Source organism: Rhipicephalus microplus, chromosome X (assembly GCF_043290135.1).
Source record: "Rhipicephalus microplus isolate Deutch F79 chromosome X, USDA_Rmic, whole genome shotgun sequence".
NCBI lineage: Eukaryota > Metazoa > Arthropoda > Arachnida > Ixodida > Ixodidae > Rhipicephalus > Rhipicephalus microplus.
Window position 1 is genome coordinate 352,072,483 of NC_134710.1, and position 25,319 is coordinate 352,097,801.

The window sequence follows — 25,319 nt, forward strand, 5'->3', positions numbered from 1 at the left end:
CCGTTAAATTAGTCAATGCAAAAAATATGAATTTCTCTATATTTTGAAAAGTACTTGTTGCACAAAAAAAAAAGTAATTGCATATTTGAAATCAGCATGTCAAAATACATAAAAGATGCGAGTTTCGTTCACCCATAAAGAAAATTAAAAAAAAAAATCTAAGTGAGTTGTCCCTCTTTTGTGTCAGCATTGTTAACACAGAGGGGCAGAAAACAGGCGTGCCCAAGTTTTTTGTACATCCCTAGTTTAGTAATTAAAGTAAGCACACACATACTTCTGCCCCCCCCCCCCCCCCCCCTCTCTTGTGAAGCGAACTGTCTTGAATGATCAAACCAAGCCAGCATAGTCTTTTTTTTCGAGCGCACAACTTTCTAATTTATGTACACTAGACTCTCAATAAGCGGAATCTGAAGGGACCACGAAAATGTGTTCCGTTTAACAGGAGTTCCGTTTACTGAGAGGTGAACAAGAGTGGAGAATCTAAGTGTGAAACCAATTGTGCGGGAGGCACTTGTTCCTTTTAAGCAGCAGTTTTGTTTAGCAGATTTCCGTTTACTGAGAGTCTACTGTAGTTCTCTGTTGCGCATCATCTGCTTCTCTTGGGAAACAATGTGCTGTTGTCTTTTTACCACAGTGAGAGGCATCACATCCTTGTGGGCTTGTGGTTTGAAGCATGGCTACAATTTCGGAGCTGCAGAGAAATGTCTCGGCGCACGCCGTATTGTCGGAACTTGCCTTGCGGAACTGTGTTACATTTTACGATATCCTCAGGGATGTTAGCCTGGTTTATCACCTCGCTTGCTACTCCAGATGTCAAGTTCATGGCCATGGTATAATATAGCAACATCATATACAGTGAAATCTCGGTATAAGGAACTTCAGGGGGCTGCAGCAATTTGTTCGTTATTTTGAAACCTCGCTATAGTAAAAGCCCAAAATTGACCATAAATACACATCTTCCACCGACCAAAATGACTTACCTTTAGAACGGTGGGCCCTTGAACTCGTTTTTGACGAGCACTAGTGAACACCAAAAAATGAACATTTACATTAAAGAAGTCTTATTTTATTTTTTTTTTTTTTGACGCGTGCAGCACAAACTTAGCAGCGTGAAGGCCTCCAGCTCATCCACATTCCTGTGGTGCAATTTGGTTGTTTGGTCACAACAGCCTGCCTTTTACCTTCCAGTTGCCGAAGAATATTCACTTTCTCGCATAGCGAAAACTGCTTTCGCTTCTTTGTCACAAGCAGAGATGAACTGATTTGTTGTAGCACCGCAGCGTGAACGTCTACTTGCTTTGCGGAAAAGAGATGAACATGACTGACAAACAAGGCCTCCTAGAGCACATGTAGAAATGACAAAAAAAAAAGAAAAGCCCGAAGTGTCGCGACTGTCATCGTTTCTTCAGAAGAAAAAAAAAAAAGTGCTAAAAAATAAAGTTCCTCTCGTTTCGTTTTCTGCTCCCTCGCTGTCAGGTTTTTTTTTTTTTTTTTTTTTGGACCCGCCGCGGTGGTCTAGTGGCTAAGGTACTCGGCTGCTGACCCGCAGGGCGCGGGTTCGATTCCCGGCTGCGGCGGCTGCATTTCCGATGGAGGCGGAAATGTTGTAGGCCCGTGTACTCAGATTTGGGTGCACGTTAAAGAACCCCAGGTGGTCTAAATTTCCGGAGCCCTCCACTACGGCGCCTCTCATAATCAAATGGTGGTTTGGGACGTTAAACCCCACAAATCAATCAATCGCTGTCAGGTTTTTTTGCGCTCATGCTTCCTGCTCTGCAACTCTCACTCTGCCTCGCTGACCTTGCCCTCTTGTGTTGCCCTTGCCCCTCGCCTCTGCGCTTGTTAACCTGCAGCGTAGGCCTTTCAAGAAAAAGAAACAAAAGAAAGTCGCCCTGTCGTTTTATTTTCCCTCCGCACCATTGCGCATTTTCCGAGAAGCAAGGCGTCCGTTTGCTTTGTCGTCTGCTTGCGTACTACTCCAGTGGTCGCAACTGATTTGAAAACACTAGTTATTAGTACTGAGGCGTTACTATAACGTGGAATTAAATAATGCTCGTTACCCTGAAAAGTTCGGTATTCGGAAGTTTGTAGTAATAGAATAATTTTACACTGTTTGTTAACCCGAAAAGTTCATTAATGTGGGGTTTGTTCTATCAAGATTTCATTGTACACACAACACATGTGCACTAAGATAATTAGCAGTGTTTTATTCAGGTGAACCTGCGCCGATTATGGTTGTCCTATTGCATGCAATAGCAATTCCTGATGCTGATATACATACTGTATCGATGTTGTGCTTTTTTTCTCTCTTTCATTATACTGCTGCCTCTGATAAGCTCGTCTATAACATGGCTGCCGTATCACCACGAAGGAATAAAGGCGCATTTAAAAGGTGCTGCTTTGATGACTCTACTGACAGCAGTTCTGCATGGGAACTGGTAGCAATGTCTTCCTGTCTGGGAAGTTTAATGACATTTTGGCTGTGCAATGAAGCCTTCAAGCTATTTCTTTTCATGCAATTTGGCAAAAAAAACTAAAAAAAACAAACAACCATGTTGAATCAACCCCCCCCCCCCCCCTCCCCAAAGCACGCAAGCTGAGCTTTGAAAAAAAAGAAGAAAAAAAGGTTAAATTTAGTACAATGTTCATGATTCTTTATAGTTGTGAACGACTTAATAGGCTTAATTGATATGCTTCCAAGCTCACCTGCTTTGAAGCAGCATATGCTAAGTCAAACCATCGCTTTTTAAAAGTTCTACAAGTTAATGTTGATCCATATGATAGAAGCTGGAATGAAGTTTATTTTGTGGGCTGTTTTAATTACCTCGTGGTATCTAAGAAAGTGAATGGCTGCTGTTGCCGCATAACATGAGCACGTATGCTTGTAGTGACTTTAGTAAGGCTTCTTCATTTATTACTTCAGCATATTTACATACCTGCCAGGTTTCCCGAATTGTCTGACAGAATCCGGAATTTTGATGGTTTTGTACAACTGTACAACCAGGACAGAAACCTCCTGAAAATGCACCCATGCTTGGCGAAATATTCCTCAGTGTGCTGCACGAAAATTTAATTATTCTGCATGGCACCGATTAACATCATGATCAGTCAGGAGTCTAAAAAAAGCATGGCTAGTCAAATGCGAAAGCAAAATTGAAGCTCTTAGTAGAGTGACTAGAACTTGTGCAGTGCCACTGTGGCTTTCATCTATGCGTAAAGAGATTGCCTGTGCAGCTGCCTGATTTCGCACTAGCATGCTGCTAAGGTCCGATTCTTCCTGCAGTTTCTCCCACTTTATGGCTTTTGCTGCATCGGCAATTTTCTTATGTATTTTGTTGGCTTTGGGGCTCCGGTGCATGGCGCAGTGCGCCCTTTACAGAGTGCTCCGCCATGGTACTTATAGAACAAGCCAAGAAGTATCGTAATGTTTTTTTAAGGCAGCATACCGTCGAGTTTAGCTGTATCGTGGCATCAGGGAAAAGTGAGCATCATGCGTTTTGCACTGTTTGCAAATGTGACACCAGGATTCCACACGGCAGTAGAACTGACTTGACTGCGCACATGTGGTCCAAGAAGCTCACCAGCAACCTTCAGAGCCAAGATAAGACGACAGCTACCCCTCGTTTGTGTCTTCCTTGCGCTGCAAACCTGGCAGGTATGCTTCAGGACTTGCTGTACATTTCTCGCTGGTTTGACACCGATACTTAGTGGTGTTGTAGCAGTGTGGAAAAGGAGGGAAAAATACATGTTGGATGAATAAAAACAGGATGAAAAATGCAGGATGAATAAAAACTGTATGAATTGGTATAATGCAAATAATTGTGGTCATTTAAGGTCTTACAATGTGTTTATGTTCCTTCAGATGAAACTGAGCTACTCTCTCTTCAGGTTTGATGTATACAATTCATACCCGAGGGACTACAAAGCCAAGGCTGTGCATGCCATTGTTGGTGCAGTTGTGATGACACGGTACAACTACCACACGTACAGAGTGGATGACATTGCTTGGGATGCCAAGCCTACCTCAACTTTCACATTCCACACCGGCGAGGACATCACTTACGTTAACTATTACAAGTGAGTGGCTTATGGAAGTTATCTAAGTCAAGTAAATCTGGTTTAATCTAATCCTCTACGAAGGATTTCTTGTTTCAAAATTTTAAAAATTTTTTTCTCAAGTACCCAATGTTGCAATAAAACCTCTCCTGTTTTACCAAGCCATGTTTCATAGTGGAAGTGTTTCCTTTTGTAGCAGCTAAATAAAATTGTTTTTTGTCCAGTATTCTATTTATAAGGACCTCGAGCAAGGTTATCTGGACGGTATGAATCTATTTGGTAGGGCGAGAATCCATTGAAGAGAAATCGGTATATTAATGTCGTACAGCAGACATTCATTGCTTTAGCTTTAAGATTCTTTAACTTAGGTCAATCTTGCCAGTGAATACTGGCTAATTTCAGTGTATTTTGACTGGGTGCATTTGTTGTGAATGCCATCTTCAAAACACTATCGTTTCTGTTTCTCTTAATTATGGCAATAATAGAAGGTTACCGATATTTTCGCTGTTGTAAGAGCTTAGAAGTGCGATTTAGACATAGACTTATCCTTGTGTGAAAGGCACCTTCAAAACATTAACAGCACACATTGCGTCTTTACAACTGTGCAGGCGTATTTACAACATTGAGATTCAGGACCTTGACCAGCCACTACTTTTGCATAGGGAGAAGCCCAGAAAAAATGCATCGGTAAGTGCCTGCCCTCCACCCCCCCCTGTCCCCTCTCTCATGCACATGAGCAGCAGTGCATTTTTCATATTGTGTGGATCTCATTTTTCAAGTATAGGTCCAGTACTTGTTTCGCGAAAGCTAACAGCAGGGTGTTTACCAACTTGGAAAAACCTGGAAAAGTCAGGGAATTTGGACCCTTCTGGAAAAGTCATGGAAAAGTCGGGGAATTTCTGAAAAACTTGGCCAGCTCATAGAAACTGACAGCGGTTCTGTGAGACCGTCAGAAAAATAAGCATTACCATTGATCAAAGCTTAAAAAGTCGCTCTTTCAGCTACTGCAGTGAGCTGTTAAAAGGCGTGTGAATAAAAAAAAAACTGCAAAACTCTTGCTTAGTGTAAACGCGATAGGATACACCAACCTATAGCACTCAGTTTACTGACGTTTAAGCGCCTGATATGGAAGGGAGCCTTGTTTAAAGTAAGTCATATGATTAAGTACACCTAAATACGTGACATAAGCAGCGAAAATACATAGAAGTGTCCCATCACTCGAGTTCAGCGTATGTACAGTCGTCTGTATCTGGATTCCAGGTGCAAGCATGATGCAAGCTTCTTTTAAATGCATAGCATTTTATAGTTGCATCTACTCGCAAATCCGGTGTCAGCCGTGGGGTCTACATACACCCCTACTGCGCATACTCGTGTCTCGAGCCAACTGTCGCTCCACCCCATCTCTCTCGCCTCGCAAGGCCGACGCTGTAAAAACTGACTGCTCATGCTGCACAACCGTTCGCTGACCATCCTGTATATGTAGGCACTGGATCGGGTGTTCGGAATTCAGTCAAGCACGTCTTTACTTGGCTTTCGCTTGGCTTGACGCTTTGCTTGACTCGAGTAGATGCAATGGAAGCAACAGTACCTTCAACCATTAATTGGACACAACCCGACCATGTCTCGGCACTCTTTGAAGGCAACATTTCTCCTTTATTCAATAGATATGAATAATAAAGACAAAAAAAAAACAATTAAGCATTCCTATACCATACCCAATTACAGTTGAGTCTGGTTAATTCAAACTCGAATGGACCTCTGAATTTTGTTCGAAATATCAAGAAGTTTGAATTACAGAAGTTCTGAGATACATGACTCTGGGTGAGATGGAACCGCACATTATGATTAGGCATTGATTTTAGCACATCTAAAAATTTTGTAATGTTTTCAAGCTCTAACTGCATGCTGTGAACAGAAAGCAGAGGTGTGAAGTCGACAAGTTTGTTGGCCATTTACTGCTGATCAGACCTTTTAAAGAAGTCTTGAATTGCCGACTGCTTAATAGCTGTATGTATGTGCCTTCAGCACAAAGCTCTCTACCAGTTGAGAAGCATCACGGTTTATCGTGTGTGTGTTTTGTTTAAAACATCTGTTTACTTGCAAAGTTTTTTTCCTTGTGGCCTCAGGTGCTTATTTTTCATTTTTAGATTGTTATGATTATATAAGCACTCAAATTTTTAAATATTAGTGGGAAAGTAGCTGATAGTATTAGTGGGAAAGCAGCTGATAGTTTCTGGTGGGGGACCTGCAAAAGGTATGATTAACTGAATGATGGATTTTGAGTTAGGAAGTTTATGAATACATTGAAAGAAGAGAGAGCCAACCAAAAATGGAATTTTATTTCAATTAACCAAAAGTATGAATTATCAGTGTTTAAATTATGATCACTCAACTATACACAATATTCACATGATACCCGCACAACTCCATGACGCATTTACTCAAGTTGGCCCATGTGGGAAAATGCGTTTTTTTTTCTTTGTTCAGAACACACGCGTTTTGCAAGTCTTTTTGATGGTCTGTAGATTTCATGTGTTCAGCGAGGGCACTCAAGGTCATGCGTCATTTTGTGGCATCATATTTGTGTTGTTTAATTCTTTTTCTTGAAATCACCAGTTTCACCGATGTACTGGTTGTAAAAATTGTGGCTGTCTATCAACTTGTCCTTCACATCAGCTAAAGCATTCCTTAGCTCCAATGTTGGTATACCCACTATTTTGATGTCTATTGCTTCTACATTTACACGGCTTATCTTACTTTCGAACTACAACATTACTCACTTCTGTATAGTTATACATGTTTGTCTAGGCCACGATTTCTGCTCGGCTTGAAGGCCGTCTGGTTTGTGTAGGCTAGACTGCCATCAGCAGAAGCTTGGCAGGCTATTCATGCCTTTTGTTCTTTTTCTTCGTCTTCTTCTGCTTATTATTATTATTATTTTTATGCAACAGCAAACGTCCTCAGCTAGGCACTTATCGCTGGCAACTCGTGTTTCAAGGGTAGCATTTAGGTAATTTCAGCTAAATTTTTCGTTTCAGTTTCATGAGGTTGTATAAATATTTCTGCAATTATTTTTTTGTCGCATCCCTAGCAGAGTACGTAAATCATGATAACCTGCCGACATTCGTGATTCATCTGTGGAATCAAAGAATGTGTTGCACCTTGACAGATTCCTTTTTGCCGCCGCATACAGTCGACTCCCGATAATTCGAAGTCGCTTAATTGGAATTATCGGTTAATTGGAAGTGGAGTGGAGGTCCCGTCAGTTTTGCATTCAGTTCGACAGGAAGAAATTCTCGGTAATTGGAAGCTAGAGGTCTCAAATTTTGGTTAATTCAAATTTATTTTCAATCAAATTCCCAGAGGAAATCGTAATGTTTGTAAAATTTCCTATTTTTGAAGTGCTGAACAACAGTGCGTGTCCGACCGTCACCCAAGGGCATCGCAGTTGACCACAGCGCCGCAGCTCAAACCGTCAGCTGATAGCATCGCAGTTGCGTGCAGCGCCCCAGATCACGAAGCGACTGCTCCAGCGGTTCCAGTTCCGGGCCTCATTGTTGATCTCGCTATGGTCGTGTGCGGACTCAGCGTTTCCACGTGCGACGAAGCTCCACGTGCGTTTACTATGGCAACTCGCGGGCCTTGTCAGACGCTTGACTTGGCGACGAAAGTCAAAATTTGCAATACGTGTTGCCTACCTGCCAGCGAACACTACATCGGTGTTACAACCACTGGACCAGGGGATCATCAAAAACGTGAAAGTACTGTACAGGAAGCACCTTCTTGAGCGGGTGCTGTTGTGTATGGACAATGCAAGTCAGTATGAAGTGAGCCTTCTCAGTGCTATCCATATGCTGGCGCGAGTGTGGAGTCGCGTAAAGGATGAAACCATTGCGAACTGCTTTAGGGCGTGCGGCTTCATTCCAAGTGGTGCAGATGACGCGTCTTGTACAGTGGGGGAAGAAGACACAAGAGCTTGTCGTTCATGGTCTCCTGCCAGCTCTCGGCGACATCCCTTTCGAGGAGTACATTGCCACTGACAGTTCGGTAGAAACGTGTGGTGCACTGTCGGACGCTGAGATCGTGGAGATGGTTCGGCCCAGCGAGCCTAGTCACGAAACTGAGGACGACGGCGACCCTGCAAGTGAGCCACTACCGCGGGCTGCTGATGTAGCCACAGGCCTTGCCCTCGCGCAGCGGTTTTTCACTGCTGAGAGCAAGGCCGAGGAAGCGCTCGGGCACATATACAGCCTGCAGGACTTCTTTTCTGCTGCAAGATTCAGCAAACAGAAGCAAACGGCAATCACAGATTTTTTCTCATAAACTGCTTTGAAATAAATGTATTTTTCGTTCATTATGGTTTATTGGAATTCCGCTTAATTTGAAGTTTTTCGCGGTCCCCGTAAACTTCGTATTAACGAGAGTCGACTGTATTCAAACGTCCGTACTTTTAAACACTGTCCCCAGCTTTCAGCGGTCTGAGAACTTTTGTTGCACTTCAAGTGTCAGAGCCTAGAGACATGAAATACCTACATGCAGGTGCTCGTCGGGAAAAGGAATAAAGAAAAAAGGAACGGAAAATTTTGCAGTACGGCTCTGTACTTCCAAGTTGTCAATACTCATTTTCAAGGCAAGGTACACAAAATATTCGAGTAGTAGTTAGTCATTTTTTTTTGCTGAAAAGTATATTTTAAAGGTGAGCAAATTAGAGCGGGGGGGGGGGGGTACAAATCAGTAAATACAGCAATCCAGGTCGAATCAAAACTAATAATCCACATCATTAATAGTTGAGTCAGTAAATACAGCAGTTCAGGTCGATCTAATTCAATTTACGCCACATCTTAAGCGGCATGGGTTACAGCCATTATAGTTAAAGAAACGGCCAGGCGCCTTGCCACGGTGGTCTAGTGGCTAAGGTACTCAGCTGCTGACTCGCAGGTCGTGGGATGGAATCCCGACTGTGGTGGCTGCATTTCCGATGGAGGCGGAATTTTGTAGGACTGTGAGCTCAGATTTGGGTGCATGTTGAAGAACCCTAGGTGGTCAAAATTTCCGGAGCCTTCCACTACAGCGTTTCTCATAATCATGTTATGGTTTTGGGATGTTGAACCCAACATATCAGTCAGAACCGGCCAGGCTCTCGTGTCCTCTTTTTACACTGATGCTGTGAGTTGGCACCACTTCTACGTTTCCTAGCAGCTTTGACTGCGGTGTTGGACTATTGCGGCTCCCTCAAACTTTCATCTGCGGTTACTTTTAACTTGTGTGTTTGCTTCCTGGCTCTTCTAAACACCAAAGAGCTGACTTGCTCACTGCCTGGATCAGGGGTTTTATTTTGGCCGGATATGCATATTTTTTTCACATTTACCACATGCGCTCAGATCATTGAGTGCGTCTGTTAAATTAGTTTACTTAGATGATGCGCCTGACTTTTGTTTACCACTCGAGGGTTTGTTTGTTTTCAATGCACAGAGTTTTCCCATGCAGATGTGGTAGTCATTGAATTTGCTTTTAATCATCATGGAGAACCTGGAAACGTCAGGGAGCTATGAAATTTGTAGGGAAAAACAGATTTATAAAGTTTGTAGACACCCTGTGACAGACTTATAAAGTTTGTAGACACCCTGTGACAGACTGTTGTCTTTTTTTTTTTGGAAGCATCGCAAAGAAAGGGTAAAAAAACCCTCAAGGTCAAAGCAGCAGACTGCACAGTGTACTTCCTGATCTTTTCTTTATCTATATTTGTTTTTTACCTAGCTGTTTCTTTTTCCTGCTTTTTAAAATATGAACATGTACAGCTGTTGGCACGGTTCACTTCAATGCTCCGCTGCCTGGCCTCGACCAGTTTTGACTGACCCCAGCGCTGTCAGATATTAGACACTGCATGTTTGCAATAGCTGATGATGGATGGAGCGTGGGTAAATTTCATTGTTAAATTTCTGCTTTTTCTTCTGCCTGACTGGCAGGTCGAATCAATTTGCTTGGCCGGGCTGTTTTTGCCAAGTTTTGCTTGCGGCTGCATTGTCATGCCAGCCTATGAAAATTGTTCCTGTAAGCTTATCTCGACAATCTGCCAATGCCCGACAGCTTATGCACGTTGTGAGTTTTAAATGACAATTGGCGCTCAAAAGAAATTATATGTAAGAATAGCAGGGCAAACACAGCTGAGATTTCAAATTTGAAAGGTTCATGAGCTGTTGCATGCAATGAGACTTTGCTGAGATAAGCATGCAGCAACAAAATTTGTGGGCGCATGGAAGGACGCAGCTGCAAGAAAAATGTGGCGAAAACAGGCCTGCCAGATGTGTATTTGACGTTTGCTCCATTTATTGTTTGCTGCTGCAAACGTGTCGGGTCTAACGCTTGGCGGCGCTGGTGTCAGTGGAAGGTAGTCAAGGCCACACAACAGAGCACTCGAGTTGAACATGCTGACAGCTGTACAGTACAGTCTTAATGTTGAAATTTTGGGGGGCATGCAGGAGATCCTTACCATTCTAAAAGTGACTAACACATGCCAACTTGTTCATGAGCATTAAACACAACCTTAATTAGTCTCAGCTTACACACTAAAGATAAGTTGTGCCCAATTGTTTCAATTTATCCTCATTCTCGGCTAAGGCCACTGTTCTACTTTATCCTTATTCTCAGCTAAGGCCACCCTAAATTGCACGAAAGTGCGCAGAGATTTCGTTAGTCATGCTCCTGACTCATGGAATGCAGTGATCAGCTCTAGTGGAGAAAAAAAAAATTTGCAAATTATTTTTGCAATATCTTTTGGACGGCAGCAAAGTTTCAAAAGTTTTCTTGTATCAACACAATTGAGCCAGTAATGCAACAGAAGTATCCTTTTCTTTAGTAGGGTATGCATTTGGGCTGGTTGATTGACGATTTCACCTGAAAAACAGCGTTGAATGACTGGATGACGTTCAAACGGACCGCAGGAATGAGTATAGGAACATCATCTATAAACATGCCAGAGGTTACTGTCTCTTCATTGGAATGAGTGCAGTTGCCAGCTGTCGCGATTCATCCCAGGAGCGCTTGCAAGGGAATTGAGAGACAGGCATGGCAAAACACACACTTTATACAAACGACGTATGAAGCAAATACACAAAATTTGGGTTAAAGCACTAAAAATTTACTAACACTATATTTACTCAACAGTCTGCTATGAACTTAAATCAAAACAAACTACAATCTGTTTTAGAGCCAACTCCAACTCTAGTCAACATCTATCCAAGATGGCATCTCGGTATCGAAACATTCTTACACCTCGTGGCGTTGCCACGTCAATGCTGTGCTTTTGCTGTGTCGACAGTTTGCCACATCTGTTGTCGGCGTCTTCCCTATGTTCCTACGGTCGTGGGCAGATTTCGCCGAACGAGCCGCTTGACCTCATTGCCGGGATGGCCCCAGTCTTCGTGGTCGTCTTCGGCTTGACTTGTCAATGGTGGCGTTACTGTGTTGTGAGCCACATCCATTCTGACTCGAAGTGGAAGTGCTGTAGGTCCACCAGGAACTGCTGTGACAGGTTGCGGCGACAAGTTGCGGCGAGTCCGGGCAGCCTCACTTAAGTCTTCCGAGATGGATGGCCACTTCCCAGGTCTCCTCGCCGACAGTCTCGGAATCGGGCGGCTCTGCTGCTTTCGTTGCGGTAGCGACGCTGATCTTCGCAGTTCGAAACCCAACTCACAGGGACAGCTCATTCTTCGAGATTTTTCAGTATGGCTCGGATCGCGTGCCACGAGCCTTGTTGTCCAATCTCGTACGTGAACGCGTATGCACATGGCACCGCATTCCAGCGCCTGGCACATGCCTTGTGCCCTCTTGCTCATGATATTGGCTGTCAATCGTAAGAGTTTTTTTTCTTAAAAAATTGCTTATTTCTTGTTCCAATTGCTTCTGAGTTCTTTCCGGTGACATCTTGTGACTTGCGATTATTCGTGCATGGGCTGGCTTGTCACCTTGTCTAACACAGTCAAACCTCGTTATATCACGAAGTTGAAGGGGGAGTCGTAATTACTTTGTTATAACCATTAGTTTGTTTTAGCCAATATTCATTTCTACTGACAATTAGCCAATTAGAGAGAATGTACTCGCCAACGAATATCGCAGCTGCCCACCGCGCCAAGAAAAACTGCCGTCGGAAGGCAAAACAGTAGCAAAATGATACAGAACAATGCACTTTATTTCTGCCAAATTGAGCACACCAGCTGACATATTACTTCGAAAAAAAAAAAAAAGGCCTTAATAGACTTTTTTTCACTCTTCCTTACGCGGGTCACTGCTTTTTCAGCTGCAGAAGCTATTTAGAGTTCGTCCTCGCCATCATCGTAAGCACTAAAGAAGTGGCACAGTAGGTCTGTCGCATCAAGCGCTTGCGCGGGTGTCAGGTTCGCCAACATTAGAATGTGTCGACACATTCATCACTGTCGTCATGCATGATCTTCACCGCCGGCACAATTTCTGCATCTGACAACTGTTCGGTTGTCACCACGTCAAGATCGGCACTGACATACATTCAGAAAGTGTCGCAGTCAGGCACAACGCCGGTGTCAAGGAGAGTGTCCCACAACGTCTGGGCCTGGTTGCCCGCAATCCCCACATTGCCGAAAATTTCGGCCACTTTTTCATTTTCTTGACACCAGACTTAACGGCTTTCAACATTGCCGACTTCTGCTCTATTGTTATATTTTTGCGCTTACGTTTGCGCTGTCGTCCATCTCCTGTCTAGCGGCAGAATAGAGGTAGTGTTGCTGTTCCACAGCAAACTACCTCTATGGTGGTAGGGGTCAGAAGAAGAAGGCGTGTAATTTCTGCCGTCTGGTAGGGAGCATGGCGCAGTGACTCTGAAGGGGAAGGAGGAGGTCAGATGCGCGGGTGGGTCAACAAGTTCTACAAGAGAGGTGGAGGCAGACTGACGCGCGAGTTGTTGTGCGGGCGAGTCTTGAGGGGCGCGGAGGCGACCCTGCCTCCGCGCCCCTCAAGTTGGCGCTCTCCCCGACTGCTTTTTGTCACGCACCCCTTCATCCTGTGTCCCCCCACTACTCTGAGCACCTCGGTATTTTCACACCGCCCCCGATCTTTTGAAGACTGGTCCGCCATCTCCCCTGTTTTTGATCGCTGGTACTGTCGTTGGCGTCGCCGGCCTGGAGTGATCAGACTATTTGCCAACATCGTCGGCCACCGACTGTATCTGATCGTCTGCGTCTAGTGCACGCGCGTACGCTACCCCACCGACTTTGATAATTCTCGATGATAATTCTCGATTTGTTTCGTGTTTATGACCTGTTCTCGCTCACTTCGCAGTCAGCTCAGCATGCTCTTCGCACGCGTGCGGAAGAGCGAAAACGGCTGTTCATTTGGGTGAAACGAATCGCGAAATATCGAAGTCGGTGAGGCCACGCGAACCCGCCGGCGCAACATAACAATTTTTTGATCATGGCCGCCGATTCTTTGAACACCGCCGCGCATGCTTATCCAGGCCGCTGCGCTTTGACTTCTGTGCACGCAGGCACTCTTTCAAGTTTTTCTACGCACGAGTGGCGCGTTTCACGGACCTTTCAAGCAAGCTAGCCGACCAGCCTGCTTCCAGCGTGTTTTAGTTTTCAAGGTCGCCCTCCCGCTGTATCTTCCCCTCTCTTCACTCTATTGCAACTCCTTTCCCTCTCTTCACTCTATCGCAGCCAACTTGTTGCTTCGGGCGTTCCGGTATTCAGCTGTAGAGATGGTGAATATTTCGTGGGCGGAGGTGACGGCTACATGCACGCGAAACTGTTCTCGCGAGGTCGACTTCGTCGTCGACGTTGGGCCCGATGCCGAGCCTGAAGCTTCCGAACAGAACAACTGCGGCAAACGATTTGTGGCAGCGCTTTGTGTCAGCGGGCCATCGACTCAGACATGGGAGAGCGGGTGGGACATGTGGAAATTTGTGCAATTCACACATGAGGGCACATTTCCACATGTGCCCTCATGTGGAAATTTGTGCAATTTGAATTTTAAAAAATGGTGCAGTTTCCATTGCTTAATTTTTTAAGATTTAGTTTACTTCATCACAAACCAATTATATCCCGCAAATTGGTGCACAAACATACATTTTAGGGATTAAAATGTAGGTTTTGTACCCCAAAATGTCAGTTCCGGTTTCAAGAAAAGCTACCAATAGTTCTAATAACAAGCACAACTCTCAAACTGAACCAGATAGAGATATCATTTTTGTGGCAGCACAATTTGGAATGTCTGTAGATTCAATTTTTTTTTAAATATCATTTTCAAGGGTGATGACATACGTTGAGGTTGCCAGTAGCGGGAGCCAAGAGATTTTCACGAGTAACAAGCGTCTTTTATTTTTTTTCCTGATTTCTTTTCTACAGGAGTCCGAGGAGCCACGGTTGGTGTGTCTGGTGCCTGAACTTTGCACACTGACAGGCCTGACTGACGAGATGCGTGCAGATTTTCGGATCATGAAGGTGCGTATGGGTGTAATATTTCATTATTTGCGCCTAAACAAGTGGAGTGTCAGACTTCTCTATCAACACAATTTTTTATTATTGTGTGTTAAGTATAATTTGATTACTGTCTACATCTTGAGAGCACATGTGTGTTCATTGGGCCAGCTTTCTGCTAATAAATGTTTTTCAATTTTCTACTTTTGTGGGAAAATTCTACATAAAACCTTGAGGCCTTGAAGAAAAGCTGTAGAGGTTTTAGAATCTCAAAGCTTTGTGATTAGTTAGAGCCAACATTATTGTTGGCTACGATTTAATTTATTTTCGTTGTTATTGCAGCAGAAACTTTAGAAAATGTGGAAGAAAAGTTTGTCTTGCTCTGCCCGTGTGAGCACGCTGTAAGCGTGGGTGTGGAAACCTACGTCATCTGCAGTTCCTTTGGCAGAACCGTGCTGTAGTCTAACAAAAAACCCACTGCTCACTGATGCGAACTGCGAGACATTGCCGCGTGTGCTCAGCATCTCAAGAAACCCTGCAGCCCCAGCCTCTGTTTTGCAGTGGAAGCTGTTATCAGATCACAAGAAGGGCCTTTTTCGGCACTGCAGTTGTCCGCCACCACCGGTGTTTGTAACTGCTATCGGGAGAATTAAGAAAAAAATATCCAGGGTAGAATGAGGTTCGAACCTTGGGTCCTCCCCGTGGCAGCCCATTATTCTACCAGAGAGCCATGCCGGTCCCTGAAACTTCTTCGTAAAGAGACCCTTTGCAGGCGTCTGGTCCGGCAAAGAACAATGTAAAGATACAGGAATATGAATAGTGATACGGAGTATCACTACCAGGAAAAACAAGGGAAGCGCGAATAGAGAAGGAAGACTACGTTGCCTCCACTGCGATTCCCCTGAGTGGGTACGAGCCATGGCGGTGGAGATCATCATCATGATACTGCGATCGCGGACTCGGGGCCCATTAAAAACCCCCCATTAAGTTACCTTACCTTGTGTAACAATTTGGTGGAAGGTGCTGGGTAGGACGAACCTAAAGACGGGAGCTTCACTACCAGGACTTCGTCGCAGCCGCCGCCTCGCCGGACTTCCACCTTCGCCGATCGTAATGGCCCAAGAGCAGCCATCCAACGCTTCGAGGCCAACTCCGATGGGTTCCGTGCCGTACTACAGAGTGCCACCAAACTTCGCCGGGACCTCAGGAGAAGACGTCGACGTGTGGCTCAAGAACTACAAGCGGGTGAGCAGAAGCAATGGCTGGGACTCGAACGAACAGCTCAATCATGTCGTATTCTCCTTAACTGACACCGCCCTCATGTGGTACGAGAACCACGAGGACATGTTCACGACTTGGGAACGTTTTGTTGAAGAAGTGCAGAAGTGCTTCGGTGATTCGGACGCAAAGAAGAAACACGCAGAGCAGACATTGTCTCAGAGGGCACAGCTTCCAGCAGAAACATGTACGACATACATTGAAGAAATATTGAAGCTGTGCAAGATCGTGAATGGGAGGATGTCTGAAGAAGACAAGGTTGGACACGTTCTCAAGGGTATAGCCGAAGACGTGTGCAATTTCTTAATTGGGAAAGACTGCTTGAACTCCGTGTCCGACGTGATGAAGCACTGTCGTACCTTTGAATCCCTTAAGATGCGACGAATTTCTCCGAAATTCGGCCGCTTGTTCAACGTCCCCACTGTGGCTAGTGTTGAAACAGTGCCGCCTAACGACCTTGCGTTGACCATACGGCAGATTGTCAGAGAAGAGCTGCTTCGATGTCAGCAGACCATCGCCCCAGCGATTTTCAGGATGTGTACGTAAGCGAACCAGAACGTGTGCGGACTCCTGTTTCTCTTCCACTATGGCAACCATCGATCAACGCAGCAGACGCTTATGCATATCAAGGCACACGGCAGGCTGGATTTCCCCGTCAACCACCTCCCAACTACGAACGAAGTTTTCGCCCGCCTGTTTACCCAACATCGCCTGTCTACAGTGCGCCCGAAGGGCGGCACCACTATCCCATGCCTTCCGAGAGGAGTCGTTACTCTGAGCAGCCTCGTGCCCCTCGACAAATTCGGGTATGCTACCACTGTGGCGTCTCGGGTCACATTGCACGTTTTTGTGACCATCGCCCATATCAGCGACAGTCTTGGCACATGTCTCACCAACCTTTCGACCATCCGCTCTCCACGTCACGGAAACCACGCGCACCTACCGGGTCATGCTACCCCTCGCCGGCCTCTGATCGAAGTTTGACGCCACCACCAGCTCCCCGTGCTCCACGATCGCCGTTGCCACGGCGACGGGCACGTACACCGCCGCCGGAAAACTAGTCGGTGCGGCCAGTGGGGGTGAGGCCGCGAGATCACAGGTGCTATCTACAGATATACCCCCATCAGCGTTTATGTTGAAGAACAAAGTTCTTGTAGCTGTCGATGGAGTGGCTACTATGGCACTTGTGGATACAGGCGCTACAGTCTCGGTGATGAGTGTAAATTTTAAAAACCTGCTAGGGCCAAAAGTGATGTTTTGCCTGAACCGTGGGGTGACATTTCGTGGTGTAAGTGGTGACGTGTTGTGTCTGGTGGGATATTGTACTGTGGACGTCTCGCTGTGTGGCAAGGTGTTTTTCACAGAGTTTGCGGTTATTCCGCGGTCTACACATGACGTTATCTTGGGTATTGACTTTTTGTTTGTGTGTGGGGCAACTGTAGACTGCAGAAGTGGGCATCTTTCTATACACGATACTTTCCCAACGGCGCTCTTGGAAAACGGCGCTCTTGGAAAATTCCTGTCCGGAAGAATGCATCTTTTTCGTCTCCGTGGACACAGTCGTTCCTGCATTTTCTGCCGTGTGTGTTCCCGTGACATGTTCCAGCAACAACTGTGGCACGTTTGACGCCACGCTCGAACCGATTCCCTTGGCATGCCTGAAAAAGAACATTCTCATTCCCCGTTGTATAGTGTCAGTCATTGATGGACGGGCAGGTGTGTGGACTATGAACAGTTCCATGGAGCCTGCAATTCTGCCAGGTGGCATGAAACTTGCAGTATTTAGACCCGAATCATGTACGACGCTGGTTGCGCTTGTTGATGCTACAAGCCAAAATGAACGTCTAGGCTTAGAAGGTTCAGAAGATGCCCCATTGCTACAAATGGTCAGCAAGTCACTTGACCAAAGCGAACGTCATACTCTGCTCGACGTTCTATCTAAGCACTCGAAAGTGTTCGATTTTTCTAAACATAGCCAAAGGCCCTTAATCCCAGTGTCCCGGATACGTCATCAGATCCACACCGAGTCGGCACATCCCATTAGGCAGAAACCTTACCGAGTGGCACCATCGGAGCGCAAGATCATCAACGAGCAAGTCCAAGAAATGCTGGAAAAGGGAATAATACAGGAATCGGCAAGTCCATGGGCTGCTCCCGTCATTCTAGTGAGGAAGAAGGATGGTACGTGGAGATTTTGCGTTGACTACCGCCGACTCAATTCTGTTACCAAGAAAGACGTCTATCCACTGCCGCGCATCGATGACGCTCTATACTGTTTGCATTCCGCGTCCTACTTTTCATCTGTCGACCTGAGATCAGGTTACTGGCAAATTCCGATGCACGCAGCTGACAAAGAAAAGACGGCATTTGTTACAACCGACGGACTTTACGAGTTCAACGTTATGCCATTCAGATTATGTAATGCTCCTGCGACATTCGAAAGATTTATGGACTCTATATTGCGTGGTTTAAAATGGCAGATATGCGTGTGTTACCTTGATGATGTCGTAATTTTTGGACGTACGTTTGAGGAGCACAACACTCGCCTAGACCTAGTGCTCAGCTGCATTGAAAAAGCTGGCCTTGTATTGAATTCAAAAAAGTGCCACTTTGGCGAGTGACAGACATTGGTGTTAGGACATCTCGTCGACAAAGATGGCATTAGACCTGACCCACAAAAGACAGTGGCCGTTGAATCGTTCGAGCGTCCTAAATCTGTGAAACAACTGCGTAGCTTCATTGGGCTCTGCTCGTATTTCCGCTGGTTCGTACCCAAGTTTGCGGATGTCGTTCACCCCCTGACGAGCCTTCTACGCAAGAACAGCCTGTTTCAGTGGACCTCCGAGTGTGATGCCGCTTTTCACCAGCTGAAGTGTTTGTTAACTTTGCAGCCAATACTTCGGCACTTCAATCCTTCGTCGCCCACAGAAATTCACACAGACGCAAGTGGCATCGGTATCGGTGCCGTTCTCGTTCAGAGTTCTGGCAAGAAGGAACACGTTGTGGCGTACGCAAGTCGTCCTTTAAGCAAGCCTGAACGCAACTACACAGTGACCGAACAGGAATGCCTAGCGGTAGTCTTTGCCGTGCAACGGTTTCGCTCATACATCTATGGTCGCCCATTCACTATCGTCACAGATCACCATTCCCTGTGTTGGCTGGTCAACCTTCATAACCCATCCGGCCGCCTCGCACGATGGGCCATTCGTTTGCAAGAACATGTCTTCACCATCTCATACAAGACTGGCCGTCTACACGCTGATGCGGATTGCCTCTCCAGAATGCCGCTACCATCGACAGATTGTGAAGCCGATAACTTTGACCACCTTATCGCTTCTTTGTCGTCTGGCTTTCCCGATGCCGTGACCTTCGCCGCTGAGCAGCGTAATGACCCAAGCTTAAAAGCTCTGTTTCCTGGAGCGAGAAATTCATTAAGCGAAGGCCGATTCTGCGTCCGAAATGGTCTTCTTTACCAGAGAAACTTGTCCACGGCGGGCGCCCGCTTTCTGCTGATTGTTCCTGCGTCCCTCCAAGCGTCTGTTCTGCGTCTCACGCATGATGACCCCACCTCTGGCCATCTAGGCACCGCACGAACACTTAGTCGCACGAAAGAGCGGTTCTATTGGCCGAAAATGAGCAAAACGATTCAGAACTACGTGGCCAGCTGTACGCAGTGCCAGAGCCACAAGCGGCCCTCCTCGGGTCCAGTTGGTTCCTCAAAAGGTAACCGGTGGATAATTGTATGCGCCGACTACCTGACGCGGTACTGCGAGACGGCTGCCTTATGCTCCGCCACGGCAGTCTAGGTTTCGGAGTTCCTGTTGCATTCAGTCATCCTCCGACACAGACGTTCTCGCGTGATAATAAGTGACCGTGGATGACAATTTACTGCTAATATTGTCGAATCATTACTTCGTTTTTGTGCCTCCAAGTTCCGACACTCATCTGCGTATCATCCATAAACTAACGGCCTCACTGAGCGCACAAACCGAACGTTGATCAACATGTTGTCAATGTACGTCACCTCCGACCACAAAAACTGGGATGAAGTATTACCATTCGTCACGTATGCCTTCAACACGTCGAAACAAGAAACGACAGGCTACTGCCCTTTCTATCTGCTCTACGCTCGCTCACCTCGACATACGCTGGACACTATCTTTCCTTTTGTCGTCCATGATGATTTAACAATTGCGGAAACTTTGTGTCGTGCGGAAGAGACACGTCGACTTGCCTGCTTACGTACAATGGCAGCGCAAGAGTCCTTCAAAACTCGCTACGACAGTCAACACAGGCATGTAACCTATGCCCTCTGTGATCTAGTGTGGGTGTGGTCGCCAATACGCAGACGTGGCTTGAGCCAAAAGCTACTGGCACACTATGCCGGTCTTTTTGTGATACTCCATCGTCTCAGCGAGGTCAACTATGAAATTGCACGTGTCACCACTAGTGGCCGACGTTCATGCAAGACAGAGGTGACGCATGTTGCCCGCCTGAAGGCGTTTACTCGAAGGATGCAAGAATGACTCGCCCAGAGGGCTTCATCTGAGACGGGAGGAATGATACGGGGTATCACTACCAGGAAAAACAAGGGAAGCGCGGATAGAGAAGGAAGACGACGTTGCATCCACTGCGATTCCCCTGAGTGGGTACGAGCCATGGCGGTGGAGATCATCATCATGATACTGCGATCGCAGACTCAGGACCCATTAAAAACCCCCCATTAAGTTACCTTACCTTGTGTAACAGTATAAAAAAAATGATATGCTAGTATCATATTTACTCGCTTAATGAATGCACTCCTTTTCTAAAAAAATCTGAGCAAGTTGTTGGTGAGTTTATTATGCAAGGCAAATTTCATTAAAACTTTTTTGGGATGAATAAAAAATGTGGTAATTAAAAAAAAAAGTTAGGTTGCTTAGCCTTTACGCTGTTTAGAAACAGCTTCTTTTTTGCACTTCACTCACCTTCAGTGGTTAAGGCGATATCTTCTGCAAGCTGTCTCTGTGCGGCCCACACACTCCTTAAAAGCATTTCGTGCCTTTTTTTTTTCTCACAATCTTTCAACCGCAACAGTAGTATCTGCTGCAATCTCGAGGGGCGCCCAGAAGCATATGCTACAACTCACTTTGGCCACTTCACGGAAACCTTGCACGACGACTGCAACGTCGCCGTTCACATTGCCACAAGCTACTACTGAAGCATCAAAGCAAACAGTCAATAACAAGATTAACAAAAAAAAGTACGGCTGCCGGCTCGCGGTTCACATAAGAAGTTATTGTAGAAAACATAGCCTATATCTTGCGTTTCTTGAAGTACGCACGGATAACAACCATGAAGAGCAAATTGCAAACAAAGCATAAAACAGGGTGCTACCATGTTGCGGAAATCGTCGTGACCTTTTCTGGGCGATAAGCAATTTTTTCTCCAGAAACCTGCAACACGATGGTGATGAATGGCTCTTCGCGACAGCCATGGCAGCAGCGAACCCTCTCATCGTTGCCGATAAATTACAGGCATGTGGGTGGGTCTTAAAGTTTCGTATTTGCAAAAAGCCGTCGGTTGGCGCGGGCAGTTTCGTGACCGCTTGCTGTGTGCTTTTCAGCTGTGATGTTGCTACATTTGCATTGTTCGTGATCCGCGCTGTAGTGCACGGATAATAAAAGGACGGGGACGCGCTGTAGGCAGATAGAAAAAACGACACGGTGCGCGGTATTGGGCGAAGGGGCGGGGGGGGAGGAGCTAGCTGAGGTGGCCGAAGGGGTCCGACATAATAATAAAAAATGAATGCGCGCCAAGTGTTCGTTAGCAGGACTGCTGCAGACGATTGCAAGGGGTGCCTTTATTACGTGGAAAAAAAAATCCAGATTTTGACTACTTAGTTTGGGTTGCGTTTATTATTCGAGTGCGTTCATTATGCTTGTAAATACGGTAAAAAATGTGATAAAAGGTTAAAATAACAGCAGTGTGTAAAACAACACGAAATATGTAAGCAAGTGTCACACAATACAAATTGCATGATGAGTGGGTTGTTGAAGGCTTCCAATTCATTTGAAAGTGTGCAACTATAATTCATCAGCCACATTAACGAAGTGTACATAATGCCTTGCAAATGGATAGCAAGTACGTCGCTGTGGTGCAGAATGACGAATGGCATAGTGGACACTTCCCAACTTGACAAATTATGGATTATGGCATAGTGGATGGCTTGTAAATGTTCTTGTATTAGGTTGCGATTTCTCTCGAGGCTGCCTGCATTAGCAGGTTCTGAAAATGCCGCTCTTCCTGTATTTGCTCCGACTAAGTCTTACTTAGCCTTACTCAAAAACATGGGCACTGACAACCCGAATAAGTTAGCGTCACAGGGTGGTGCGACCCCGTGTTTCTGCAAGGGAGGTAGGTTAAACTGCTTTTCGAAATGATATCTCGCCATTCATTGGAAAGATGTGTGTGTGTGTGAACTTTCATTGTCAACTTTAAAAAATCAAATCGAATGGGCATATTTTCGATAAATGGAATGCGAAAATTGCCTGTGTATACAGAGTTAAACATGGATATAATGAAATCGGCGAACTATGGGAAAAATTTGTTACAAAGAGGGTTTTGTTACATGCATGTTCAGTACGAAAATTTGAAAAATAAACGCACAAAATAAACAAAAGGGAAACTGATTGCAGAGCTAACCCAAAATACTTATTTAGCAGCAAAGAACAGCATTATATTAGGATAACAATTATGTGTATACTCGGCGGGTTTTTGCCGTCGCCGCCATGTTTCATAACAAGTCCAAATTGATAACATGCCTGCGTGCATTGTAACTTTTACGAGCGGGTTAAAGCGCGTGAGGGCTGCTGAAGCAGAGATAAATGTGCTGTCCCATTTCTCTCGCCTTATACGATAACAGTAGCCGCGTGTTAGAACTACCATCGAGTACCGTGTTTACTCGCATAATCCTCGCACTTTTTTTGACGAAAAACCGATGCAAAGTTGGGGGGTGCGAGAATTACGCGGGGAAAACTTTGCACAAAAAACGTAGAGTGAAAAAAAAAAAGTGAAACAAAAAGTGGCCACAAATCGGGATTCTCACACTAGCAACTAACAGCAAGCTTTGAGAAGTACTAATTATAACTTACCTCAACAATAAAATCACAGGTTCAACACAAGGCAAGATTTACTTAATACGCAAAAAGTGCAAGCAAATAGTCGAGAATTAGAATACCATACACAAAGCTTGTGGGCGTTGCGGGCGTAGCGGTAGTGTTCGTCGCTCAGCAGGAGCCCTCAAAAGGTAAGCGTAGGACGTCAGTATTGGGCTGATGGCTACTTAACAGAATCGTCCGCAGTTTCCTTCTAAAGAAATAAAGTTTACCATCAATACCAGTTTTAGGCACACAGCAGGCCAAACACGTCTTGGTGGCTTTCAGCTGCCGTCACCGGTAGCGAACACAAAACTCGTAAAATCCGAGGGGCCTACCGGCGGCCCTGTTGCCGTCGTTTAGTGCATGATCTATCACTTTGAACTTGAAAGCAGTCGTGTAGCTTCAGTATCGCCCCATAACATGACAAGATTACTGACGCAACATAGTAAACACGCCGCAATGCTAACTTGCCACTTTGGCTTGGCTTGGATTGAATTGAATCTTCGTACAATAATAGTACACTTGATGCTTCAAGGGATGGCGCCATGTGGCACGCGATATCATCAGTGGCTGGAACGAGCAGACGACATTATTGCGGCAGTTTTCAGGAGTGCAATAATTATTCGAGAAAAAAAAAAAAAATCGTATTTAGGTTGGGCAATGTGAGGGGTGCAAGAATGATGCGAGTGCGAGGATTACGCGAGTAAATACGGTACTCGGAGAGAAGACCACCCGTCTTGAATGTTGCATTCAGACGACGGACCGAATCCGGATGTGGGGGGACGGACGGCATCAGCGATTCCTCTCGTCCACGACTCGTCCACGTGGCTCGCGGACGGATGAACCCAACCTGTTTCTCACATCGGGATTCTGGCGGGAGAAAGCAGATACTTCAGCAGATTAGCTCGGGGTTTCTGGCAACCAGTACACTTTTCGTCTGCTCGCGGCATGTCCTCCATGGCTCGCGGACAGCTGCATGACTGGTCGGCATCATCTACGCTTGAGCAAGGTTTACTTAGTTTTCGGGGGCTTTGTTCTCAGGTGAATAAATATGCAGAAATCGCTTTTGGTGGTTCGGGAAATGTCGCCGCGTCGTTTGATACGCGAGATTCTTAGCCGTCATGGTGGTGAAATATTCTAACTTCTGCAACCGGCGACGTGCCGCTTCTAAAAAAGGATAGGAGACGCATTCAGAAGCTCTACAAGTGGGGGACAATGTAGTTGAAAGAACATTCTGCCAGCAACTCCCTTTTGTCCTGAAAGAATAACACTCCTCGTTCATTTGTCACAACGCGACAGACATTGCAGTGAAGCGTCGCTTCTTGCGGGCATCCATGTTGAATACTCTCAAACCTGTCTGCTTTCAGCGGGCGCAGGTGAGCGCCGAACCTGCTGTCGAGGCTAATCCGGCTGTTTTCTCCTAGGGCACCGTCCGTTGTGTGGATGCGCCTGCAGGCAGATCATCCGCGAATTAGCCGTACGTGTCCACGACAAATCCGGATTTGGTCCGTCGTCTGAATGCACCAGAACGAGCAAGGGACGGTGAACTTTAATTTCAAGGACGCGGTCGCGATCGCTGGCATGCGCTATCTTGGCTAGCATCAGTGCGCTTTCAACGCGAATAGACTGTGTGAAAAGAGCACTTCTGGCGTCTCTCATCATATGGTGGTTTTGGGACGTTAAACCCCACATAAAAAAAAAAAAAAAACTTCCCCTTGAGTGGCTGTGTTTACTCACCAGCGTATTGTAGGAGTTCCGTAATATCAGATCCTTCAAAAGAGTTGGCTATAGCTTTCAACACGCCGTTGTGTTGTTGCTAGAGCTTATCAGCTAATTGCGAAGGCTACGGTTCCGTGAACTCGCGACAGAGCGCAAGACTGAAGCGCGTGAGGAATGGACCTCTGAAGATCTGTTATTGTGACCATGGCCTCGGAGAGTTTCCATCGGTGCCTAATCTGACATCCCCTCGGTAGTGACGACCCCTCTGTTCTCATTGAATAAGTAGAGAAAAAAAAGGCAAAGCTGGACGTCGTCGAGGGTTCACCATGTGCACGCAGTGAAACCATGCACGCTCACATGACGTGAAAACCGAAGAGTGAGCTATATGGGTACCTTGGAAAACTACCGTATTTACTTACCCGCAGGGGCGCCTGCGCAAGTAGGCGTTTGGTGTGTAGCGACACCACGGACCCGAGCTAACGGGGGAGTTTCTACTCCCTCCCACGCCTAGCCGTGCGTGGCTTTGCAGTGTCCGGGGAAAAGGGGATCCTGGGGGTTGAGCCGACGCTGGGTGATTGGACCGTTAAGGCCCCCCGGCAGAGGCAACACACCCCTTTGGCCCCGGCTTCACGTAGACGGCACCCCTGGGCTGACCCCCCCAGGGGAAATCGGCAGTCGCCTT

General features: G+C 46.0%; 1 protein-coding gene across 1 annotated transcript in view; it reads left to right on the top strand.

The window, feature by feature from the left end:
- The window catches only part of LOC119161148 (piwi-like protein 1), a 292,627-nt gene that overhangs the window by 151,550 nt on the left and 115,758 nt on the right, over nucleotides 1-25,319 (top strand). Inside the window, exons 9-11 of the mRNA XM_037413500.2 lie at nucleotides 3,889-4,077; nucleotides 4,665-4,743; nucleotides 14,430-14,525. Of these exons, the coding sequence (XP_037269397.1) occupies nucleotides 3,889-4,077; nucleotides 4,665-4,743; nucleotides 14,430-14,525 (364 nt within the window). The remainder of the gene's footprint in view (nucleotides 1-3,888; nucleotides 4,078-4,664; nucleotides 4,744-14,429; nucleotides 14,526-25,319) is intronic.